The 23,096-nt window shown below is 49.5% G+C and overlaps 7 protein-coding genes across 7 annotated transcripts; 5 read left to right on the plus strand and 2 right to left on the minus strand.

Moving 5' to 3' along the window:
- Nucleotides 1-2,638: 2,638 nt before the first annotated feature.
- K444DRAFT_618740 (uncharacterized protein) lies at nucleotides 2,639-3,775 on the plus strand. Its single transcript, XM_024881383.1, has one exon. It carries the CDS (start codon nucleotides 2,937-2,939, stop codon nucleotides 3,522-3,524), a length of 588 nt encoding a protein of 195 aa, XP_024731183.1. The 5' UTR covers nucleotides 2,639-2,936; the 3' UTR covers nucleotides 3,525-3,775.
- Nucleotides 3,776-5,058: 1,283 nt separating this feature from the next.
- K444DRAFT_618741 (uncharacterized protein) lies at nucleotides 5,059-7,115 on the plus strand. Its single transcript, XM_024881384.1, has one exon. The coding sequence runs from the start codon at nucleotides 5,360-5,362 to the stop codon at nucleotides 6,830-6,832; it is 1,473 nt and encodes a 490-aa protein (XP_024731184.1). The 5' UTR covers nucleotides 5,059-5,359; the 3' UTR covers nucleotides 6,833-7,115.
- Nucleotides 7,116-7,416: 301 nt separating this feature from the next.
- Nucleotides 7,417-7,907, plus strand: K444DRAFT_540149 (uncharacterized protein; the record flags this gene model as incomplete). The annotated part of the gene is made up of 2 exons (XM_024875682.1): nucleotides 7,417-7,583; nucleotides 7,655-7,907. Coding segments are annotated over 2 exons (420 nt in total), but the record flags the coding sequence as incomplete, so codon positions are not given.
- A 274-nt stretch (nucleotides 7,908-8,181) lies between these two features.
- On the minus strand, nucleotides 8,182-9,355 carry K444DRAFT_667870 (uncharacterized protein; the record flags this gene model as incomplete). The annotated part of the gene is made up of 3 exons (XM_024887346.1): nucleotides 8,182-8,241; nucleotides 8,285-8,329; nucleotides 8,393-9,355. The coding sequence occupies 3 exons, from the start codon at nucleotides 9,353-9,355 to the stop codon at nucleotides 8,182-8,184; spliced, it is 1,068 nt and encodes a 355-aa protein (XP_024731186.1).
- Nucleotides 9,356-10,462: 1,107 nt separating this feature from the next.
- On the minus strand, nucleotides 10,463-12,541 carry K444DRAFT_646545 (ABC transporter; the record flags this gene model as incomplete). Its single annotated transcript, XM_024885212.1, has 1 exon — nucleotides 10,463-12,541. The coding sequence occupies one exon, from the start codon at nucleotides 12,539-12,541 to the stop codon at nucleotides 10,463-10,465; it is 2,079 nt and encodes a 692-aa protein (XP_024731187.1).
- A 2,251-nt stretch (nucleotides 12,542-14,792) lies between these two features.
- Nucleotides 14,793-17,033, plus strand: K444DRAFT_646546 (pali-domain-containing protein; the record flags this gene model as incomplete). The annotated part of the gene is made up of 3 exons (XM_024885213.1): nucleotides 14,793-14,979; nucleotides 15,067-16,420; nucleotides 16,469-17,033. The coding sequence occupies 3 exons, from the start codon at nucleotides 14,793-14,795 to the stop codon at nucleotides 17,031-17,033; spliced, it is 2,106 nt and encodes a 701-aa protein (XP_024731188.1).
- Nucleotides 17,034-21,026: 3,993 nt separating this feature from the next.
- K444DRAFT_540679 (uncharacterized protein) lies at nucleotides 21,027-22,757 on the plus strand (the record flags this gene model as incomplete). Its single annotated transcript, XM_024875733.1, has 2 exons — nucleotides 21,027-21,598; nucleotides 21,659-22,757. 2 exons carry the CDS (start codon nucleotides 21,027-21,029, stop codon nucleotides 22,755-22,757), a joined length of 1,671 nt encoding a protein of 556 aa, XP_024731189.1.
- Nucleotides 22,758-23,096: the final 339 nt, after the last annotated feature.

A 23,096-nucleotide genomic window follows, 5' to 3' on the forward strand; every position in this document is an offset into this window, starting at 1 on the left:
GTATAGAATATTGAGTTCTTCTCCCGTTCGAGTCCACAGATTATCCAACTTTGACTTAGGACACTGAAGATTCAACACCATTTTTTTATTCACCGCGAGCTTAGATTTATAAATTTTCCGTAAATGGATTGTGTACGGTCCATACCCTTGAGGGCTGAAGGCTATCGTGAACGACTTCTATCTTTGAGGATGTTGCGATGCCGACTTTGTGACCGGCTTCTGTCGAAGTAACTCCGACGATATCGGCTGTGTGAACGGCTCATAGTCTTGGCTCTGTCTTTCTCCATTACCCTCGCCGTCTTGAGGCGGCGACTCATAAGATTTGGCAAGTCTTATCGGTCTATTAGAAGAAATATTCTCAGGCTGTGATGGAGAGAGTCAATAAGAAAACATCAGCTGTCGATAAGCAGCGATTCCAAGCCGGACAGTTCAGCGAGAACTTACTTCGTACAAGCTGTACGTTAAGTATCCTGGTGTGACAGTGGTTGGTGGATGATAGAGAAGGATTGGGAGAAAATAACCCTGCTGGAGCGGATTCGAGTTCCTCATCACTCTCACTGTCTCCGTTACCTCCACTATCCCTGTTATCCTCGCTGTCCCCGCAACCCTCGCTATTTTCGAGACCTTCAAGGCACTGGCTTCTTGCACGGGTAGGTACTTCTCTCTGTCGCCGGGCGGCTCTTTCAGTAGCGTTCTTGCGGTATGTTACAAGGTTAGGAGCACTTACGAACTGAGCCATCCCTCCTCCTTGATTGCCCGACCTCTGGGCCATTGTTGCCATCTTCTCCCTATCAAGTTTCTCCTTCTCCATACGTGCACGATCCGCCTTGGTGATACGTGGCTTCCGAATAGTAGATCCACCTCGGAAGAAGGGTCCTGAAATTGGAAGACCATTTGGGTACGGCCATGCAGCCAGAGCCGCTACGCCACCACGACTGCTTGAACAAGCTCAAACACGGTGACCGCATTCATGACCACGCTTTTGAGCGCCATAAGCTCTATGCAAACGGTCAGTTCTATCCCGAGGAGGACCAGTGTCAGAACATTGAACATGCCTAAGATCCGAAGCAGGGTTTTTGCCCTCTGAAATATGATCGTAATTCTAAATCTTGTTGCAAATGAAAGACCGAAGACATCCTTCCGCAACATCCGCACCCTCTGGAAGTCTGCTGGGCTAGCAACATTCTTCAGATCCCTAAATTGGTGGGATCGGCCACGTTTTTGTGCTACCCTCGGCTCAATCCTGTACCCGAATTGCCGTCCTCGATAGCGAACTCTCGTCGGAGCATTTTGTTACTCCCTCCTTTAAATAAAACGTAGCGTGGCAAGGCTGGCACGGTCATTTTGGAGTAGATCATACCCTGGCCGCGCTATGTTTTATTTAGGGGGGGGGTATGGCCAGGATGCTTCTCAAAACGCTTGGTGAGTACCCTCCGTATCGTATCGAACATCTGAGCACCATGTTAACTTTATTACTAGTATTTGGAAGTGCATGCAATCCTTACATCCCAAGAATTGACCAACTCCAAAGGTATTCGAACCAAAAAACCAAGAGCATCTTCCAGAGTCACGGGATCATCCTGCCAGTGTGTGTTTAAACCCCCGAGTATTGTCTGTGCTGACAACGTGTTGCTATGAAGCAGTGCCAATACACTCTTCATGTCTACCGCGATAGAATGTACTTGTATTCTGGACATGCCTGTCAGCACGGACTATTCCAGACGAAAAGTGATATTAGAGTCTTACATATGATTGACCCCAAGCTTGGCTGTGAAGACGATCAGATCGGACGTCGCAGCCTGAGCGTCAAGTTTCTTGTGCATCAATCTCAATTGAGCAATCTGTTCCGTGGCCTGCTTGACTGACTCGTTAAGTAGATTTGACTTCCTGACCAGAGACCCATCAGTTTATGTCTATTAAAGTGATCAGACTACTCACCCCATGGCAGCGACAATCAACACAGTGATATTATCACTAGCCGAGTGTAACTTCCTCCTCAATTCCGAGATATCTTTCTTCTCCTTCAACCACACTATTTTCTTTGAGGCATCTTTAAACCAATTCCCGATCCATCCTGGCGCAAGCCGGTTCCATATTTCTTATCAACCATCAATCGGAACGCGAGGAGTCTCTTTCCAGTCTTTGACCAGGTCCTTTGTGGTCACGCACAACGCTTCTAACTCAGGGGAACCCTCGTAATTCTGCCATAATGCGGCCACCTATTCTGTTTAGAAATCAAACTCTGGACTTGCAGACGTTGCAACTCACTTGCAACAGTACGTTGCCAAACGCTTGCAATCCCTTCACGAGGCCTTGCTACTCATTCGCAGATCCTCGCCCGGACAAGGTTTGGGCAAGCGCCCAGCAGAGGCGTCCGACAGCAACGATATCCCCAACACTCCCAACTTTAGTAGACATCGGGTCCGTAGTTGAACACTGGTTAGATATCGTTTGACGATGATGTGGGCATGATGTTCTGTCAAGCATCTCAAGACGAGGCTGAGCTGGAAAGTCTGCCTATCAAAAAGCCCTGTCATGCAAGCCTTGTGTGACGCTTGGGACTGAAGCCCGCCTTGAAAAACAGCTGGGCAAGAGGACTTGAATGTATTGTCTTCACTACAAATATATGTTATGTATCTTCCTATGTCCCCTCCTCTCTCTGAATCGATAATTCGTTTCAATTTCCTCCTCAGCTCGATCGGCTCCAGCCACCAGCTGCTCCTTTGAAGTCTGCAGATCAACATTCGAGCCCTCAGTCGAATATTTATATTGATCGCTCTCCTTCTGCCTCACATGCTTGTCATATCTGGCATGCCCCTTGGCTTGGCCCTCGCCAAAGTGAGCGGGCAAAATCGAACTCACACATCCCCGTGGTGCCTGCTGGGGACTCTGTTCTATACAGATGGCAAAGGTCTACTGTAAGCCTAGCTTGCACAATGATCAGAGTCGCAATCGTCGCTGCGCGACGCAACAAGGAGAGATTTCCCCTTATTACGGCTTCCCTCGATTCTAAAGTGGCCACTGCGCCCTTTCCTCCTATCTACCACGAACACAACCACGACTCAAAACACAACCTAATCGATTGTATCGGTATATTGCCTCGCGACGATATATACCTTCCCCTAGCTGGATCTCTACTACCTATACCTACCACGTATTTATACCGGGCTGGCCGACACTACAAAGGAGAATTAAGGGCGATGATATACATGTTCCAGAGGGACCTCGGAGGGCAAAGTGTTGCTATGTTCAGACTCGAGCCGGCACAATGTTCTTATTTCTGGGATTATTTGGCACATACCCAGTTCCAATCTGAACCTCCTCTCCCGAACCTTGATCCTGAAAGCTTCTGGGGATATCCGTCGCTTTGGTTGGTCCCTCTCCCGTCTCTCCAGTCGAGGCTTCGAAGGAATTATGTTCATTCGCCAGCATCATTGGGTATCGTTGTCCCTTTTGTGCAATATCAAATAGGTCTCCGCCTTGGTGAGGGTCTGTTGGTGCCATTTTCGTTGAAGTATCTCTAGGGAGGATGCGGTTACAAGTTGTGGGATCAGTGCGAGTTTGATTGAAAGGTTGCTCAATGAGGGCGGGTAACGTCTATTGATATTAGCATACCTACTCAGTTAGTGCAATATCAACGGCTTCCATTGGGGGTGAGTTCAGCGGTTGTCGTCATTTTTTCTGACAGAGCTGATCTCTGGAGTAAAGATGTTCGACGCAATGAAGTCACAATTGCTCCAGGTAACTTTAGACGAGCACGTGAATGAGACTTGGCATTGATCAGCCTCTTTTCCCATGACAGGTGTCTCAAAGTCCTCCTTGGTCTCTGCAACACTGTGACATCCATCCAAGACTTTCGCAGGCGGCAGATATCGAGATGCAGTGGAAAGTCGTGTCACTTTATGCCGAAGATTCCCCCTGGTGTGGACGCAGGTCTCCCCACAATATTCGCGCCGCCAGCTGTCCAATGATGGGTTTCCCACCGGCTCCAGTGGCAGCTTACCAGTCGCTGAAACGATGGACAAGATTTGGTCCGCCAGCAGGTGCAGCGAGAGCGAAGTGGACTACGGAGTATTGTCGAGGCCTACTTGTTACAGACTTACAGTGAGAATCTAGCTTTGCCTGGAGACGATAAATCTTTCCGAGTTTCCACAGAACTCTAAAATTAATCCATTCGTATCCGCAGGAGATCACCGCCAAATCCCTCCAATGGTTTCTCGGCAGCGATTCATCACTGCACTCTGTTTCAGTTTCAGCCGCCTCGCCGACCAATCCCACACACCTTGCGAGGTCACGGCCGCACATACCATGTTGCGGCAGTCCATTCTGAGACGACTCCGAGGCTCAAAAGCTCCCATGATCGACGTGCGGCATGCAGAGCATTCGATGTGGAAAAGCTTAACCACTCCTCTTCTCTTGCCAATTTTTTAACATGCCCTCTGCTCATCTCGATGGTTTTAGCCTACCCTCCTGCATGCCGCATTACTTGAGCTCCTCAAACGGCATCGCAGACACGGGCTTTCTAGCAGACACACGCTTTCTAGCACACACCTCGCTAAATTTCAGGGCTCGCTTCAAGTGTTAAAGCTCGCTAATAAGTATATCCTCACTCGTAGCCTACCTTCCTCACACCTAGAATTCCTAAGGTAAACATATAGAAGGGGCTCTCACCACCCCGAGCTCGCCGAGCCCCCGGCGAACTCAAACCACAAACCCTAACCTAGCAGGAGTTAGTAAGTTGTTCCTTCTATAGATTAGTGAGTTGTACGCTATATTAATGATTAGCACGCTGTGGGAGGTGACGTGTGCCCTGGGAGGTGCCTGTGAGGCCTTGGTGAAACTGTGGTTGGTTGATTGGTAAACTTAATGCGGCGGTGACAAGGGTAGCTTAAAACTTCCTTTGTTCCGAGACGAGGCTGGAGGGTACAGTATGTTAAAAAATCGGCCTACTCTTCCCCTTTTCAAAATAAAAAGTGGGTCCTTTGACCGGGGCGTTTTGTATGGTGGAAGTCTGTGCTCTGTGGACCCCTGTAATATTTAGTCAGGGGGAAAGGGGGAGCGGGAAGAGTATCGAAGACCGGGGCTAAACATTGACGTTCCAAGTAGAGAGCATGAGGGAGTTTGCTCTTCGCACAGTTTTCATCTAAGTTCATCCAAGTCCTTTTTCTTTACCCTTTTCTTCAGCTCAGCGGCGTTTAATGTCTACTTGTAAGACTATTGAATAGTCGACGGGGGGGTTTCAGCCATTTGGAGCATGGTCTGGCCTGGGCAAATCAGCTTTCATTTCCTTTTTCAGCAGCTTTTTAAGACATCCTATTCTTAGATTCCAGCAGGCAAAACCTCGACGACATTTTTCAACATGATCAAGGACTATCAGCCAAAGATGATGTGGAATTTCATTGAAGCAGATGCCTCCCAACCTGCGGACCACGCAATTTTTCTTTCGTCCGGAAAGCGGATATTACAGCGAGTGGTATTCGGACTTCTACCAAGTTTCGTTCAACAGAGAATACGTCCAAACCTCACCAAGTCACAGCGGCGGCGGCCGACCGCATATCTAGATGGCCTACGCGGGGTAGCTTCCTTCATCGTGTTTATGGGACACTACACAGAGGAGAACTTGGGATGGTACACCGAACCCTATGGATTATACGAAGACGGGGCGAAATCGTCCCCATTACAACTGCCATTCGCTCGAGTTATATATTCAGCACGGCCAATGGTACACATCTTCTTCATTATTTCGGGATATGTTCTATCATATAAGCCCCTCAAGCAGATCCATGCTCAGCAATTTTCGGCTCTCACAACGACGCTCTCATCGTCAGTCTTTAGACGTGCACTCCGACTCTTCTTACCCTCCTTTGTTACCTTATTTATCATGGCCACCGCCCTATACTGTGGATTCTCCGACAGCAGATACGCCGAACCTCACTCTTCTCTTTATTCGCAACTGACACACGCCTGGAATGTATGTCTGCGGCTTCTGAGTGCCTCCTGGGCGATCAACGATATCGATTATCCACAACCACCATACAACCCAGCTCTCTGGACCATTCCTATCGAATTTGCACAATCTTTACTTCTCTTCATTGCCATCCTCGGCCTCTCGCGCTGTGTCACCAGCATCCGCCTCCTGTTACTCGCCGGAATCTCCGCGTTCTGCTTCTACAGCGGCGAACTTTATACTGTTGAATTTCTCGGGGGAATGTTCATCGCAGAAGTGACGATCCTTCAAGATGGTCCTTTGACGAGCCCATCTGCCAGCCCGACAACCTTGCCGAAATACACGGCCAAGGAGAAAGCGGAGGCAGTATGTGGGTGCACGATCAAGGAGAAGCTGATCCAGGCCTTCTGGCTTGCCAACATCGTCTCCGGCCTGTTCATTGCATCGTGGACAAACAGGCACGTCGAAGAGTTGTGGGGGTTGCGGTTCCTGAATGCACACACACCCGAGCCATACGAAGGCCAACGAGTCTGGTTTTGCTTGGGAGCCTTCCAGATCGTGACGGCATTTACACAGCTAAAGTCCCTGCAATCCATTTTCACAACTCCGGGGGCGATCTATTTGGGGAATATCAGTTATGCATTGTATCTGACCCACAATTTGTGTTTGAGGATCTTGGAGCCGCGGGTAGGGCCATGGCTGGACGACGTTTTTGGGAAAGCAACATTGTGGCAACGACAACTTTCTTGGTTAGGTGGTTTGGCGCTGTTCCTGCCCATCGTCATATGCGTAGCAGATCTCTTTTGGAGAGTAGTCGATACACCAAGTGTGAAGTTTGCAAGATGGTTAGAAGGGAAGTGTGTGGTAGAAAAAATCTCGATATAATTTGGATTATATGGTTTGGATGGGTAGAAGGGACGTGTGTTGTAGAAAAGATCTTGTGATATAATAATTTTGGAATATATGGGTTGGATGGGTAGCATAAGGGACTTCAGGCGTTTTAAGACATTGAATTTGGAGATGGGAATTGCATGCTCGCTGGGCGAAATCGTGGGCAAGCACAAGGATGGTGTTGTGGGAAAATTTTTATCATCGAGGAGCCTGTATCGAAAACGAGTAGAAGTGTGTCGGAATGAAAAGATATACAAGAATTCAACCACAAGCGACGTCCTCTGTTTAGAGACAACTTACCTTCTCGTTACTTCCCTCTAAGTCTTCTGCCAAAGTTCCGCTGGTCCTAGTGGATTGTTGAAATCGCGTGGACCTCCGTCACTTCAAAAGACGGAGGACTAAATGCTTTCATTCCCTCCCGAATTGTGAGCCGGGAGATACTTCAAGATGGCTTCCTCCTCAGTTCCCAACATGGGGACGCCGCTACCGTTGAAGCGGGCAACCTCCCCGTCAAGCGAACAGCAACACACATCTACTTCTTTGGCTACGAGGGACCAAATCCCGAAGTCTGCATTCAGCAATGGTTCCCAAGTCCTTTCACGGATGATTCTCTAGACGGATCCCTCAGTTTCCTGACGAGCGAGCATTATGTGATGTACGGAAAGGCACTTCTGTTTGGGGATGAGGTTGTGTCTTGGCTGCGGAGATACCTGGAGAAGCCAAGACTTTTGGGGAGGCAAACTGGGTATGTATCATTTCGTCTTATATCATCGGAATGTACAATCGGGGATTGGGGTAAGCAGAGGTGAGGAACAGACCATTCAATCAGTCGAAATGGCATAGGTCTTGTGATGAGATGGTGGAGCGAGGGAATTATTTGAAGTTCAGCCAGAATCCCAAATTGAAAGAGGTGTTGTCGAGCACGGGTAGCAAGGTTATTGTTGAAGCATCTCCCAGTGATCGGATCTGGGGACCTGGTTTCGATGCTGACCATGCTGAGAGGAGAGTGGAGCATTGGGGTGCTAACAAGCTGGGTGGGGCTTTAATGAGAGGCTGGGAGAGATTGTGAGGATGAGGAAGTCAAGGTGTGTGGGCAGGAGGAAGTGTGAAGGTGGTAGAACTTTTTAATGATACATTCATATTGTATTTGTACATTGAGAGCTTCTCTTTCAGGAATCAAAGTCCAGGCTATGTAACACCCAACATTCTATTCCGGTTCTCTCGGACGACCGATTTCAAATGAGCCACTTGAGAAGGCGATACATCCTGGAAGATTCTTGCTTGATGCCAGTACAGTTGTTGAACCAACAAGAGAATCCTAGCCCATTTTGGGAAGACTAAGTTTAAAACTCCCGTAAACCGTGCAAACGTAAGCGAGCGATGAAACTGGATGAGAATTGATTCTACACAAAGAGTGTAAGGGATCCAAAGTGTAGCCATACATACCATATTAGGATTCGTCCAAGGTGGCATTGGAGAGATGAACAGAAGCTGAAGAATTACAATATAGATGAGTAGCGAGTTTAACAAAGACCTGAGGTTGTTGCACCACACCTTGGAATCGTGGTCATAGGTAAAATGCTCCATAAAACCTTTTGGGTACCCAACTTGAGCAGCAACTCTGAAGATCCTTAGGAGAGAAAAGCACTGAGGGCACCTGTCGGACTTCTCGCCTTCCATCCATCGAAGGATGCAGTTGTACCCGAAGATATGACCGCACGGGAGCAGACAAGGTCCTCCTCCCTCACAACCTTCTTCCCCATGAACCTTCACTGAGAACCCACAAAAACAGTTTTCCTTGTCCTCTGGAACTTCTTGCGGCTGGAGTTTTCTGAGGAAATTCTTGTCAAATGGTCCGGGTCCGAGATAGTATAGCTGATGTTGGATGAGAACACCACGAGAAATGTCGTCCTCTCGAAGTTCGTTATACCGTTCTTGAAACTTTTCTCCTAACCGCTCTCCTTGCCACGAATTAAGTCGCTTGATAAGATCTTTCCGTCTGGCCCAGATATTATCTTCCGTAATGGCATTCCAATTATCAGCATTCTGCAGGATTACGGTCTGCACTCGTCCTTCACGACCGTCGCATGGATCACTGAAGGCCGTGGAAAACCTGTACTCGGGCTCAAATCTGCCCCAAATGCAAGGAGAGCAGAACTTGCCGTCGTCATACAGTATAATATGTGTCACTTCAAAACACTCTGGGTTGATAGATGAGATTTCTGTACGTTCTACGTGCCCACAGTTGTGGAAGAAACGCTCGGTGACTCGGCGGCACATTTTGAATGAGGAGTTGTTACTGAAGGGAAAGTTTTGGTAGAATTGGGACCTCGACAGGACAATATTCTTTGTTGTCCATGATGAGGGATTTCCTTGAGTATCTCCCCCGGATTTGGAACAATGGACAAAGCTGCAGACGAGTTGCCGGAAAGTTGCCACAGGTCGGTCATTAAGATTTAAGACAGCTTTGACGTTCAAAGAATAAAGATAGTTCTTGAGAAAATTGCCACTTGGCATAGTCGAGGATTCCGTGTTCAAACCATTTGTTTTGTGCAACAAGAAAATTCAGTGGAGAGCGCCGAGAAGGCTCGTCCAAATGTACTTAAAATAGTCGAAACATTCGAATTCGGTCCTTCCGAGTGTCTCACGGCTCCTTGGAACAATCAACTCCACTCTCCCCCAAATGTACCGGGTATTCTGGGGACATCTGGTCGTTGATCGGTCACCTCGAAGTTTCACGAAAGCAGCCATAAACTCAAACAAAGAGAATTGTCCAAGAATACCCACATCACCAAAATCGCGACCTTTCTCAATTTCTTACCCTCCATCTGCCCAAGGTATCCTTACAAATCAACTCTTTTGAAATAGAGGCACTTACCTGCATAAACCCAAAATGTGCGTAACAGCCATTCTATTCTTCCACGCGCCATGTAGCCGCTACTCAAAGCCCCGAATTGAGTTCTGTAGCAACCTCTTTTGCTCCCCCAAACAAACTATCACCAAGACCCTCTATCGATGCACGCTATGAGAACCCTGCTCGAACAAGGCTATCTACCCTTCTCACCCTGTCCACCCTCTGCGCGCTTACTCGCCAATCCGCTCGTTCAATCGATTGGATCCTTTCAGCCCGCTTTCTCCTCTCAATCCCCCCAGTCCCACAATCCGCTGAGCCCTCTCATCAATTTGTTCACTGTCGGGCCGGGTGGTACGGACTTTTCCTTGTTATCTAATGGCCCTGCCCGGTTGCGCCAGGGATTACCTTCCTACAAGTGTATAATCGGGCCGCTGGTTGGATGAATTGTACTTTGTGACTATGGTTTATATAAAGTATTCATGATGGAAGAGTACGATACGAAACCTAGAGAGAATTTGAAAGGGTACTATTGAGAATAGTAAGCGGCGGAGGTGTAGCGGCCGTCGAGTGGAGGGCTTTCGTAGCTCGGATGAGACATTTGTAGAGTTTCTGTAAGATGCCCATGAGTATGGAGAAGAATGAAGGTTTGTATAAGTAAGTGGACGAGTACCCTCTCATCACCTGTCGTCCTTGCTACGGCAGTGAACCCCATGCCATGCCGTGCCGTGAGAGCTGAATATGATACAAGTCTATGAGCCGTCTACCATCTATCATCCTTCAAACACCGAATGCTGCAATTCTATCCCAAGATCTTTGGCCATGTATCTCATCTGCTTTTCGATATCATCTTCCATCCCATCACCAAAACCAAAAGTTTGCCGGATCTTGCTGGCATAGAATACAATATCACTGCTGAATAGCACGAAACGGAAGATGAAATGCTTCCAAGCATTCACCAGCCTTTCACTGAAGCCCAAGCCTGTGTCGTCGACCAGACTCCTGCTTGCCCAGTTTCCCGTCATCTTGATTCTGTTGACTGGCGACCCGAGAAATTGATTGTTCCCTTGCACGATTCTCATATTTCGGCCGATGAAGATAAGCTCGCGGGGAAAATTATCTTCTAGCTCTTCGCTAAGGGTTTCTCGCATCTTTTCTCTCATTCTTTCTTGAACTTCGAAATGGCGTTCTGCTGCTGTTTTTCCCTGTAATTCGCCAGTAATCATGTCTCTCGTGCCTCTGTGACCTTCACCTCCGTCGTACGGCCGCATCAACGTGGCGCTGGCGAACAAGTCGGGTGCTTTGATGCCCCATGCATTAGTGATCTCGCTCAAGGTATCGTTATCGAAAGTCATGATTGCTTTCCAGAATTGGCAGTACTGGCGACGGAATTTGGGTGTCATTGAGACATACAATCCGTGGTCGATAAGGACCAGCTCGGCCTGTCCGCTGGGCTGACGACGGATGAATATATTGCCTGGGTGAGGATCACAATGGACCAAACCCCAGAGAAACATTTGAGCGGAGAAAAGGTCTATCATCGTGGTCATCACTTGCTCTAGTGACAGACCGAGGCCTCCTTTCCCAGTCCGTCCCTTCCACTCGTTGCGTTCTGGTTTCAGAAGACCAGTCCCGTCGTTCTCTCTCACAGGCCCTTTTGGAACCGAAAGTGGTGTTCCTTTCGCGCCTGGAGATCCAGCACCATAACCACCCAGCCAGGTTGCCGTAAGTGTCTCTTTGTCCCACAGTCGAACCCCTTCGATCCACTCTGTAGTCATGATCCGTCGGGAGGACAAGTCTCTATAGACTGTTGGGATGTAGACTCTGCCGCGAAGGCGAGGTTCGCTGGCTACAAGCTTGGCCATTTTCTCCGAATTATCTGCTTCGTTCACAAAGTCCGTCTCGAGCATGAGGCGCTCGTTGATATACGGGACAAGGCTGTAAAATGGAAGGTTGAACCAAGTGGTGTAAATCTTCATCACCACTTTAAAAGCCCAAAGATCCCACCCAACTTGTTGCGCTATCTCTCGTTTTTGAACCTTGATTGCAACCTCCCTCCCATCGGCAAGCTTGGCCCAGTGCACCTGAGCCACTGACGCTGAAGCTCTGGCTTTCTTCTCCATGACTCCAAATCCAGGCTCATTGGTGAAGCTCACTCCAAATACCTCTTCGGCAGTTCTGCCCCCAAAGTCCTCTCTTATAACCGTCTCGACGTCAGCCCAATCGTTTTGAGGAGCATCGTCAAACATTCGAGAGAACATTTTCTGGAATTCGGGAGGTAGCACCGCGCTCTGCATCGCAATTGCTTGTCCAATCTTCAGGTATAATCCTCCATTCTGGTGCAGAAGGTTGAACAGTTTCTCCGCGTTCCTCCTGTGTAGATCTCCTATTGATCCGCCGAAGAAAGGTTCAGGTCGAAAGTTGAGCTTGTAGTCGAGCGCGACAATAAGACCGAGTCCAAAAGTTCGCAAAGATCGAGTGATTGAGGAAGCATAGAGCTGAGTATCAACCAGGTACAGCAAGCCAGTCGTCGCAGAGACGTACAGAAGTCTGCGACCCCATTTTATCGACCGGCGGTATTGTTTGGGCGGTGCGGCCTTTCCAAGAGATTCGGGAGAAGGAGGAGCAAAAGACTCGTATCTTTGGGTCTGTAGATATCGTCTGGGGTCGTTGAATATTGTTCTTCTGCATGGAGGAGATGCGGAGGATTGTCGTGTGCAAAGAGTGTGTCGCGTGCGACGCGATATTTGGCGGAAGCTCTGAGCTGCAAAAGGTTGAAACGAATTGCAGACCACATGCCTACTTGGAGTTCTTATGCTGCGCGAGCACAGTTCTGCCACGCACCGTGACATTGTTCCTGTGGTGCCTGGAGCATCCTTGGACGAGGTTTACAAACATGTAAAATATATCGATGACGAGAACGCCTGCGCTTGCCGCTATCTTATCTCCGTCGGCGGATTGAACTCCGACTCCCACCAGAGCTTGTCTCCCTTGGCGCAGAAAAAGCGGCACTCAATTCATTGTTCCCGGTTCAGCTGGTGCTTCCTCACCAAATGTACACCTGCATTATTGTATGTTTAAAGACTGCTCCCTTTAAATGGCTCATCAGCTCTTAGCACATTACAATCCCACCCCAGACAAATGTCCGGCGTTGACTGGGGACATGGAAATTAGTGCTGCGTTTTTCGTCCTTCGCGAGCTCTACTCTCGGCTCCCCTATTCGCCCAAAATCACCAGAATCATCAGGCGAAAGGGAGGGAGGAAGAAATACGAGCAACTTCCGGCCATGCAGCACAACTCTGCCAATTGTATGTACCTTTCTTTTCTCTATGCACAGGAGAGGCTGGCGAGCCTCATGACATTTAGCATGATTTGGAAGCGACCTGATTTGATGGCATAACTGTACACCCATCAACTAAAGTTGAAACGAGGAACGAGTCTCAAGCACGTCATGATGCTATTTTCGTTCCACCAATTCTTCTTTCCGCCTTGATCAAAATAAAGTGTGATGCTTATTTCTGTTGTTGTAAGTACATCTGTACTTTCCTCGGCAGCAAGGATAATATTGTTTGATAGTCAGGGTCGCGGATGAAGAGCAAAGATACGGTCCGGACCCAGCATCCTAGATGAAGGGTCTCTCCTCGAACCAGATCTCCAGAGAGTTTCCAGAAGCGGCCGTCGTGCAAGGCACATGGCACAGAATTATCAGCATGCCACCAAATGATTGGAGTCCTTTTCCTAGGATAAGACCCTGCAATAATGCAAAGTACCACTGGAGCCAGTTATCCCATCCTGGCCGTCTTCCCATAGAGACCACTCGTCAGTATGCATTCATATAATACCAATAAACTTGTCATGGCGTGCAATCTGCGGATAATCGAGTTCCTGCTGAGTGAGGCCAGAGACGCAGTCATCCACTGTACCTGAGAACCTCCGACACAAGACAATGGACGCCTGCATCTCGGGGCATGGCCGCATAGACTTCAAGGACATCGACTTTTGCGAGAAATTTAAAAAGAACCTAGAAACCTTGGTGGTGTCGCACAATATGTCGCAGGCAGCGGGTCCTGCGAGGTGGGAAATGACTTGCCGGGTGGGAGCATGTAATTGCTGTTCTCCGGAAGAATCACGGTCTGAACAGGCTTGAAGACAGGGTTGTTGGGCGGTGTAATAGAGGCTTTGTACCACGTTGCCCTGATTGACATTTGTGCAGCTTTTCATGTCGTGAACTTAACACACGGCGCTGCAACTCTCGATGATGTCGATGTCGTCGCTGGTGGGGAGATTTTGAAACTCGTGTAAAATTGTGGCTGAGCAACCTGCTCCCACTCTCGGTCTTCGAGGACGAAACGGCGGCAACAAGTCCCAGAGGTAAAGCTCCGTCCACATTATTCGAGACATCAGACATCAGACATCAGACATCGGCGGCCAGACTGGGCCAACGGGAGAAACTGCCCAACCAGGGACTCGTTCCTCACGCTCAGTTCTTGCTGGTCTGGCACCTTTCCAACTAAACACGCCGTCGACGTACCAACCCGCAACCGGCGATCTGCTGGAAGCACTGCCCACAGTGCAGCACACCAAGAACAGCTCTCTCTAATCCTCTGGACACACCACGACGCTCTGTGGCTGGGTTGAAGGGCGGCTATTGGAGGAGCCAGCGGAGCGCATCCTGAACTTGGCTCCCCCGACACCTCGTACTGTACATGTGCATGTTATCGTCAGCATCGACACACCAAATCGGAAGGTCAAATCGAGTTGTTAGCCTTTCCCACCGCAAGACTTCCCCGCCAGCCGTTGAGACCCAGATCCAACCCCAAGGGACGCCTCCCTCGCCCTGCCCTGCCAACTTCGGCGTCGACGACGCTCGCGATCTCCCTTTCCAGCAGATGGACTGATTGTGGGAAATCAATGCGACAACCAAGGAGCGACTCTATTGACCGTCACCAATGCAGTTCTCAGCGTGAGACATCGCAGCATACCGTCGAAGTATTGCGAAATCAGCTTGCGCATTGAGGATTCACCAGCCTTCACTCAGAGGCCGCGTCTTGAGGGCGCCGGCACCCACAATCGTTTCGAGACGGCGGATCTTCAGACTTCAAGATGTTGAGGCCAGCGACACCTTTGTCGGTGCTGCTGCTCGCAGCATTCGTCTTGCTGCTCATATCGGTGATCTCGACGCCAATCATCAAGCAGATCCCCCTGGCTTCGTTTGGAGGAGTTGATTTTGGTGTCTTCGGGTTCTGCCAAGGGAGCACATGCAGCAAGATCGAGATTGGATACAATACTGGTGAGTGAGCGGAGTCTTGTTTGGAGCACAATGAGAGCCCGAGATAGAAATTGAGCATGGGTGATTGCTAATGCAGTGTGATTGTAGCAAACTTGTTCACTCCTGCACAAACAGCGAGCTTCGATCTGCCAACCGGTACGAGAACAACACTATCTGCGATTCTCATCGTCCATCCCATTGCGGCGTTCTTCACACTCATTATGCTCATCCTCGGGGTGTCAGCCCACTTCCACTCTCCGTCCCACTCGCCACGATACCTCCTGGGAATATTCATACTGAGTATCTTGACGTTGATTGTCTCTCTCCTGGCATTCCTGATAGATGTTCTACTTTTCGTTCCACACATGGCATGGGGCTCGTATCTTGTTCTAGCCGCTACTATCTTGATAGCTGCCAGCGGCATTGTTTCTTGCGCCATGCGGCGAACTCTTGTCAGTCGGAAAGCTCGAAAACGCCGGATTGCTGAGAATGCCGAGATGAATGGAGAGAACTTCTACAATCGTCAAGCAGCAGAGGCTCCACCTATGATGAGCTCAGCCAACAACATGGTTAATGGTGCCCCTGGAGCTGATAAATTGCCGGCATTTGCTCAATTTGAGACGGGCAAGAAAGACCCCGACCAAACGAGTGATGAACGATTACCTTTGACGAGTACTCGAACGCCACCAGAGACATCTCCTAACAATGGTCAAAGGATGAATGACCCATATGCGCTACCGCCCAGAGGCCAGCCAAGTTTAGACCCTTATGGAAATCCCATGCGGCCTCCAGGAGCTTATGGTATGAGAAGTCGGGACCCTTCAGCTGATCCATCTTTGAATCGGCAATACAGCGATCCCTCCCTGCGAGGAAGAGGGGGATATAGAGGAAGGCCAACTGGGGGCCCACTCAATCCTTCCAGAGGAAATTATGGGCCGTCGAGAGGAGCGTATGGACCACCTATGAGAGGAGGGTACGGGCCGCCGAGAGGGGGTTATGGTGGACCATACAGAGGCGGGATGAATGACCCAATGATGGCCGGCATGGCAGGGGGGATGGCAGCAGGAGCTATGATGAGAGGAGGAAGGGGCGGGCCACCAGGATATAGCTATGACAACCGTGGTATTGCACCGTCTGGGTCGTATGGACGAAGGCCTTCACAGGATGCTTATCAACGAGCTCCCCAAGCTGGAGAATATACCGCCTATCGCGCAGATGATCGATCTAGTCTTCCTCGAGCAGAGTCCCCTCCACCGCTGCCAGGTCTTGAATCGGGCGTCGTTGGGCAAGCTGTAGAGATGGATGCTTCAACGGGAAGCCCATCAACAGCGCCTCAGGGATTTGGCCAATTTGGGAACATAAGGGAAAGTGATGGTGACGTTGCAGGAATGGTAGGATTGCAACAGCAGAGATTACAACGCCAGACAGTCGACAGCGAGACAAGCAGGTACAGCGCGGACGAGTAAGTGAAATCAGCCTCAAAATTACCTTTGTATTCTAATGAGGGCAGACCTTACATTCCACCAAGACAAGCTTGGCAAGGCGGTGAAGGAAGATCGGCGCCATTGGCTAGACCGGCTGAACTGCCTGGCAAAATTGGCCATCGAAGAGCTAATTCTGGAGACAATTACTATGAGGACGTCGACCCTCAGTTTGCAGAACCTCGAATCACAGCACCATCCCCTGTCCCCGCTCCTTTGGCACCCGATTACGGCGCCAAGGACAGTTCTGCTTCTAACCTAAGGCCCCTGCAACCAGTTGGTGGTCTTGATGGGAACAGCTCTTATGAAGATTTGCAATCTGGAGCTCGAAGCCCAGCTGAATCAGATCGATCCAATTTCACCTCCGTCTCTCAGCGTGGAGTGAATCCTAGATGGAACGGTGCACCCGGACATGCTCCAATGCCCAATCGACGTCCGGTGCCACAACAGCAAGACATCCTTCTCAACTCAAACCCGGACTTTCAGCTACCTGGGGGGCGTGGCGGTAGAGGAAACGGACGAGGTGGAGGCGGTAGAGGCCCAAGTCCGGCCGCGATGATTCCTGGTAGTGCCTATCCTAGCGGCGGTCTCTGAATCACTTTCGACAGAATCACCTTCACATTGGCGAATAATTTCACCATTCATTCAAAACTTCTATCTTTCCGACAATACCCATCTTTCATGACAATATGTCCTTTCGCGTATATAATGGGACCTTTTCTTCTTTTTGTCGATATAGATTCTCGACGGATGGACCCACCGGCGTTTCGGTTTATTCATCTACTACATATTCGATCAGGCATCATATCAGATGATGTATAAAACTCCGGGGACGGAGCAGTCTTTACGGTGGCATATCAGTGCTTTGTACGATGTATATATGATGAGGCTTTTGGAAGCTAAATACTGATAACTAACTATGCTCCATTTGATTTCACGAAGTGAAGGAGGTTGATAGTGCGTGCAGCGTGTCTTGCTATCCTTCGTGGAAAGGGTGGAAGGACTCTTCGTCCTTTAGGAATACGATAAGAGGGCATGACAAGTGGTAGTCTTGCGAGGCTAAGGATATGGCATGCATTTTTGCAAACGGTTACATAGACCGGTAGGCCAAGAGGCCGAGGAAAGGCTTAATAGGAGTTCTTTTGGCAATGCAAGTCGCACGCTGTACCGTACCATCATTCAATGCCTACATTTGTCTCCGTGAACACATTTTCAAGACCATGAGGATGCTTCATTTGTTCCCCTGTTTTTGATCAGGCTGGAATCGACAGAAATTTAGAGTCTGTGATTCACGTCGGGTAAATTAGTTTCCAAAATTTATGTCCTAGTTTGGCAGTAGAATCATAAGATTTCTATATAAATCCCCTTGATACCTAGCTTCAACGGACTCTTTCCAATCATCTGCCTTTCTTGATAATAATATTCAACGTACCGTAACGTACCAAAAGCTCTCATCTTCTTTTGAGTCCAGTAAGACTCAAGAGTCTCCCACTGCAGACATTCAAGCGACGATCATTTACTGTACTTTGATTCCTTCAACAATCCTCTCCATTCATCGATCCAGCTAATCAGCACTTGCCGTCTTTACTTCCACACAGTAAGTCCAACACTTATAAATGGGATTTTAAAATACTATTTGTGCTAACCCGTGGGTAGTCGACAAAAGAAACCTTGTTCCTTAGTACAATCGCAAACATGTCGAACCCAATGTCAATCAACGATGGCAGCCGCCACCCCAGCCAACAACCCTCAAGCCGATGTTCAAGGCTCTGGCAACAGCTCCCAGAGCCTTACCGCCTTCACGCTCTTTCCCCAGTTGCCGATCAAGATCCGCTTTTAGATCTGGCACTTAAACTTTCCACGTGGTCGTGCCGTAAACTTCCGCAACGACGTCGTCTTTAAGGAAATCTGAGCAACTACTAGAGGACTCACTGCCGAGTTCGAAGACCCTTTTCCTCTCCCCATCGCCCTCTCCATCAACCAAGAAAGCCGCCGAGAGACTCTCAATAACCATACCGTCCCCTTCCGCGGTGATAGTGAACAGAGTGGAACGAAGCTAGTCGGCGCCGGTTCTGTTACAAGCTAAAGCTTGACCAGGCCTAGATCAATCCGATTGCTCTACAAAACAACTTCTCCTATGCCTGGTTCTCTTACATCGCAACCGCAGCCCCCAAGGTCTTTAGCTGCACCAAATCTCTCTAGATTCGGCGCTGGTTTCGTCTCTGGCCTTCGAACATGGGTTACTCCGACTTTGGAACTCTGAACCGTCTGGTTTCGTATTTCCGTATCCTTGCTGACGAGACTAGAATGAAGGAGTTATTGAACCCACTACTGCGGTTCCGGGGCCTTGAGGTATTGAGGCTCATTGAGTATACGGATGTCGAGTTTCTCCGCCAGTTCGAGCTGAATTTTCTCCAGGCTGGTACGAACAAGGACGATGATTGATGGGGACTTGTCTTGAAGTTTTTGGAGGAGAATGAAGATGATTTTTGGGGCAAGGGTTCCTCTTGTGGTTATTGAGGAAAGCTGTGGGTCTTGTAAACAAACAATCAAGCTTATGGTATTAGATGCTTTTCAGGGCGAGAAAGGAAGAACACATTTTCAGCGAGTCTTTCAGTCAATTCTAGCACTCGTTCCGCCGTGAAGTATTATTCTGCTGTTTGGCTCTGGCGGTGGAGTTTGTGTGTTAATCTCGCATCCCCCGCTTTTCAAACCCTGATCCCGAACACCTCCAGTTTTCTACTCAATGGCCTGTCTTCACAGTCGCCAATGAGATGCAGTTCCGGGAAAACAAATTGGACATTCGTACCGTTCTGCAGATACAGTAGTCAAGACCGATGCGGGTATTCGGATAGGAGATGAAATCTTGGGTCCGGGGGAGCGAGCTTATGTGAGAAGAGAAGAATAGAACCTGATTCAGATGCGGTTACAACTACCTGCACATTCAAGTATAATAAATGCACATCAAAATACTAATACTCCTCAATTCCAACATTATAACTTCGTAAGCGCCGCACGGCTGACATATTGATCCTTCCAGGATCCTATCATCCAGAGACAAGGTGTAACCTTTAGTATAGTTCACCCCAATCTCCCAAGTGCAAGAGAAATTGGTCATTCCTAGAACCAATGTATACTAGCAAGCCTTGCTCACCTTGCCAAGAGCAGTAACAGAGTCGATTCAAACAAGCAACGGGTGCATTAAACAATATGCGCATCAAACACATCACGTGCCCTCATAGTAATTTCAGGGGGAAGAGCGCGGTTATTTATTTATGCACAACGAGGCGCTTTGTGTGGAAACAGCCACTTGGCATTTATTTGCTTCTTTTCCCCGCAATAACGGCTTTATTTTATCAGCGTGAGCAGAGTGAGGACGGAATCGATTCTTATACTTCGTAAGCCAAATGAAGATCTAGGGTGCTCGAGTGCCAAGTCTCAGTTCGCGCGATCGTTGATTCAGGAGACTGGCCGCAAGCAAGCGAGAATACATACAGTACGGGGGGGGGTAGCTGCAAGTGCTGTGCTGCATCTGCGTGGCCAAACGCACGCCTCCTTTGCTTCCCCGGGGCGCGCTACTCATTCCCTCAGCCCGTTCTCCAATCGCAGCCGTGCCGGACCGTTTGCTTCTATGTGCATACTATGTGCAAGCACCAAGCCCCTTTTCTGAGACCCGACCCGATCTGGCCGACCACATCGGCCTGTGGTGCTGGGGCAGTTGAGCACGCACGCAATCATGAATCGTCTAAATAGTGCACAGCGCAGACACAGCGCGGTACATGCAACCAGCACTACCAATTGGGCCATATAGTACATGATGGAATCGCAGCCCTCGCAGCGTTCGACTGTTCAGACTTCGTTGCTTTTGGGAGGATCACAGTGTTATCTCACCCTGAAACGGGCGTGCAAAAAATGTCCGAATCGCTGCCAGGGTGGTGGCGCCCTGCAGGGACGTTCATTGGCCGGGCAAGCTTACGGCGTGAATCTTGGGGTTCCCCTGAATGCTTCTGGAGAACTCTGCCTTCCACCATCCATGGAGCCTTTGCCTTCGTGATCTTCATCTTCGTGATATCTCCGTTCACTGTTCCTCTTCCCTTCTCCACGCGCCGTCTACTTGTGCGCAGCTCTCCTTCGGCCTCACCCCCTTCAAAATCGATGCCGGCTGGCCGTCCGCGCTGCTATTCACTTTGACATTCGACCTCGAGCTTAGGGGCCACACCATTCAATCGGCTCATCCGTCATAGATAGAGCATCGGGAGCCTGTCCGCAAGCTGTACACTCCAATTCTACTACCAGCCCTTTGCGATTGATAGTGTGCTGCTGCGACAACGGTTAGGCAGTCCCTGTATTCCTCGCACAAGCAGTTTCTTGAGGCTTCGCCAGCGAAAGCACCACTACATTCAGCGACGCATTCCCTTGTCGGAAACCGCAGCTGCGAGATCACGTCGCCGTCGACAGTACATAGCCTCCACCGACACCACTTAGGGTTGTCATTTTGACAAGGAAATTCAGGCAAATCCACTGTCGCGAGCGGGAAGTCACGACGATCCCTGTCACTCCGAGACTCATTCGTATCCAGTCGACACAATGGTCTCTTCCACCAGACCAAGAACCCCCAGTTCTAAAAGCTCTCCGCCAGCAGAAACCAAGCTGGATGCAATCCCAGAGGCTTCAAAAGCACATCCCCCTCGCCGCTCCTCCCTCGGTCTCCTCTTGCGCAGGTCGAAATCCGGCGAACTGAAGCCAAGCAAGAAACAACAGGCAATCGCGAAGGAACAAGAAGCCGAGAGGCTACGTCGCGAAGCTGCTGCCGTATCAAAATCACCACCCCGCCTGCCAGACTTATACAACGGCCAGAAGCCCGCAAATCTTCCATTCGGCGGCGAGGATCGTCCTGACTCGGTTGCAATCATGTCCGGCAGAGCTGGTGGATACGCTGGTCGTTCGTCGATGGAGCCGGGGCGCTCATCTGCGGCGACTGGCAGCGTACCAATTCCTCCGATTCCATCGAACGGAGCTCGAGGTAGCGATTATGTCGATCCATACGCTCGAACTGAGAGCATGACGCACCGTGGAAGATATAGCTATGCTAGCAGCGCAGTTAGCACCATCAACAGCCCGCGCAGAGTGAGGAGACGGAAGGACCCAACACCCTTCAAGTGAGTCTTGTGTAACCGTCGCATGTTAATTAAGGTTCATCCAAACTAACTGTTGTTTAGCATTCTCATCATCGGCGCCCGTTCATCTGGCAAAACTTCTTTCCTCAACTTCCTCAAGACTTCACTCGCCCTCCCACCGAAAAAGAGGGGTACTAGACCTGCCGAACTCGCGGACGATATATTTGCACCACAAAACTCCAAGTCCGGCAACTTTGAATCACATTATTTGGAAACCGAAATCGATGGCGAGCGCATTGGACTAACACTTTGGGATTCGGAGGGTTTGGATCAGAATATTGTTGATCTCCAACTCAGGGAGATGTCGTCTTTCCTCGAGAGCAAGTTTGAGGAGACGTTCACGGAGGAGATGAAGGTCATTCGAGCACCAGGTGTTCAAGATACCCACATCCATTGTGTATTTCTTCTCCTCGATCCTCTTCGTCTTGACGGAAATATCGCTGCGTCGAAGAAGGCCTCTTCGAATGGCAACGGGAATGGAATGAATGGGAAGTATTCGTCTGCGTCTCGTATCATCGGTGGTCTGGATGAGGATCTGGACCTTCAGATTCTGCGTACATTGCAGGGCAAGACAACGGTCGTCCCTGTTATTTCGAAGGCGGATACCATCACCACAGCCCACATGACATACCTGAAGAAGACCGTCTGGGACAGCTTGCGCCAAGCCAATCTGGACCCTCTTGAAGCACTCGGACTCGACGATTTCGAAGGTGATAGCCCAAGAAATTCAAGCCGCATCGACGAGCAAGACGAGGATGCAGCTTCAGATGGGGGCAGGAGCTCTGGCGACGACCTTCCAATCCAATCTCCTGAAACTTCCTCAACTCCTAAGTCGAAGAGACTCTCATCCGGATCCGTTCAAAGACACAAGGCAATGAACGATGAGGCCGATGGTGCAGAGGTCCCCTACCTCCCCCTCTCAATAATCAGCCCAGACATCTATGAGCCTGGAGTAATTGGCAGGAAATTCCCTTGGGGGTTTGCAGATCCTATGGACATCGAACATTGCGACTTCGTCCGGCTGAAGGATGCCGTGTTCAGCGAGTGGAGAGGGGAACTCAGAGAAGCAAGCCGAGAGCTCTGGTACGAAGGATGGAGAACAAGCAGACTCAAGCATCGCGAGGTTAAGCCAAAACGATGATCTGTCCTCCGTATGCATGTCTTACAAGCTCCTTGCTTGGGAGGAATGCATCACCGGGAGACACAAAATAGCGATTAATTTCGGTTGTGATACGATGACTCGAGGACCTTTTTTCTTTTGTTAAATCTGCATACCCTTTTGATTTACAAGCAACCTCAACATTTCCGCCCTCAGCTTGTACCCTTTCCCGTCAGCCGTCAGCCGTCAACCGTCAGCCGTCAGGAGGAGAGTTGACACGAGAGAGAGATTCCTATATTCGATTCGATGGGTGGAGCGTCTCTTCTGCTTCTACTTTGCGCTTGACGCGCTTCTCACAAGCCAGAAAGCTGTCTTTATACT

The sequence above is a fragment of the Hyaloscypha bicolor genome, assembly GCF_002865645.1.
Source record: "Hyaloscypha bicolor E unplaced genomic scaffold K444scaffold_136, whole genome shotgun sequence".
Taxonomy (NCBI): domain Eukaryota; kingdom Fungi; phylum Ascomycota; class Leotiomycetes; order Helotiales; family Hyaloscyphaceae; genus Hyaloscypha; species Hyaloscypha bicolor.

Excerpts from the sequence above, each read along its gene's own strand:
- K444DRAFT_618741 (XM_024881384.1), top strand. The coding sequence starts at position 5,360 with ATGATCAAGGACTATCAGCCAAAGATGATGTGGAATTTCATTGAAGCA.
- K444DRAFT_618740 (XM_024881383.1), top strand. The coding sequence starts at position 2,937 with ATGATCAGAGTCGCAATCGTCGCTGCGCGACGCAACAAGGAGAGATTT.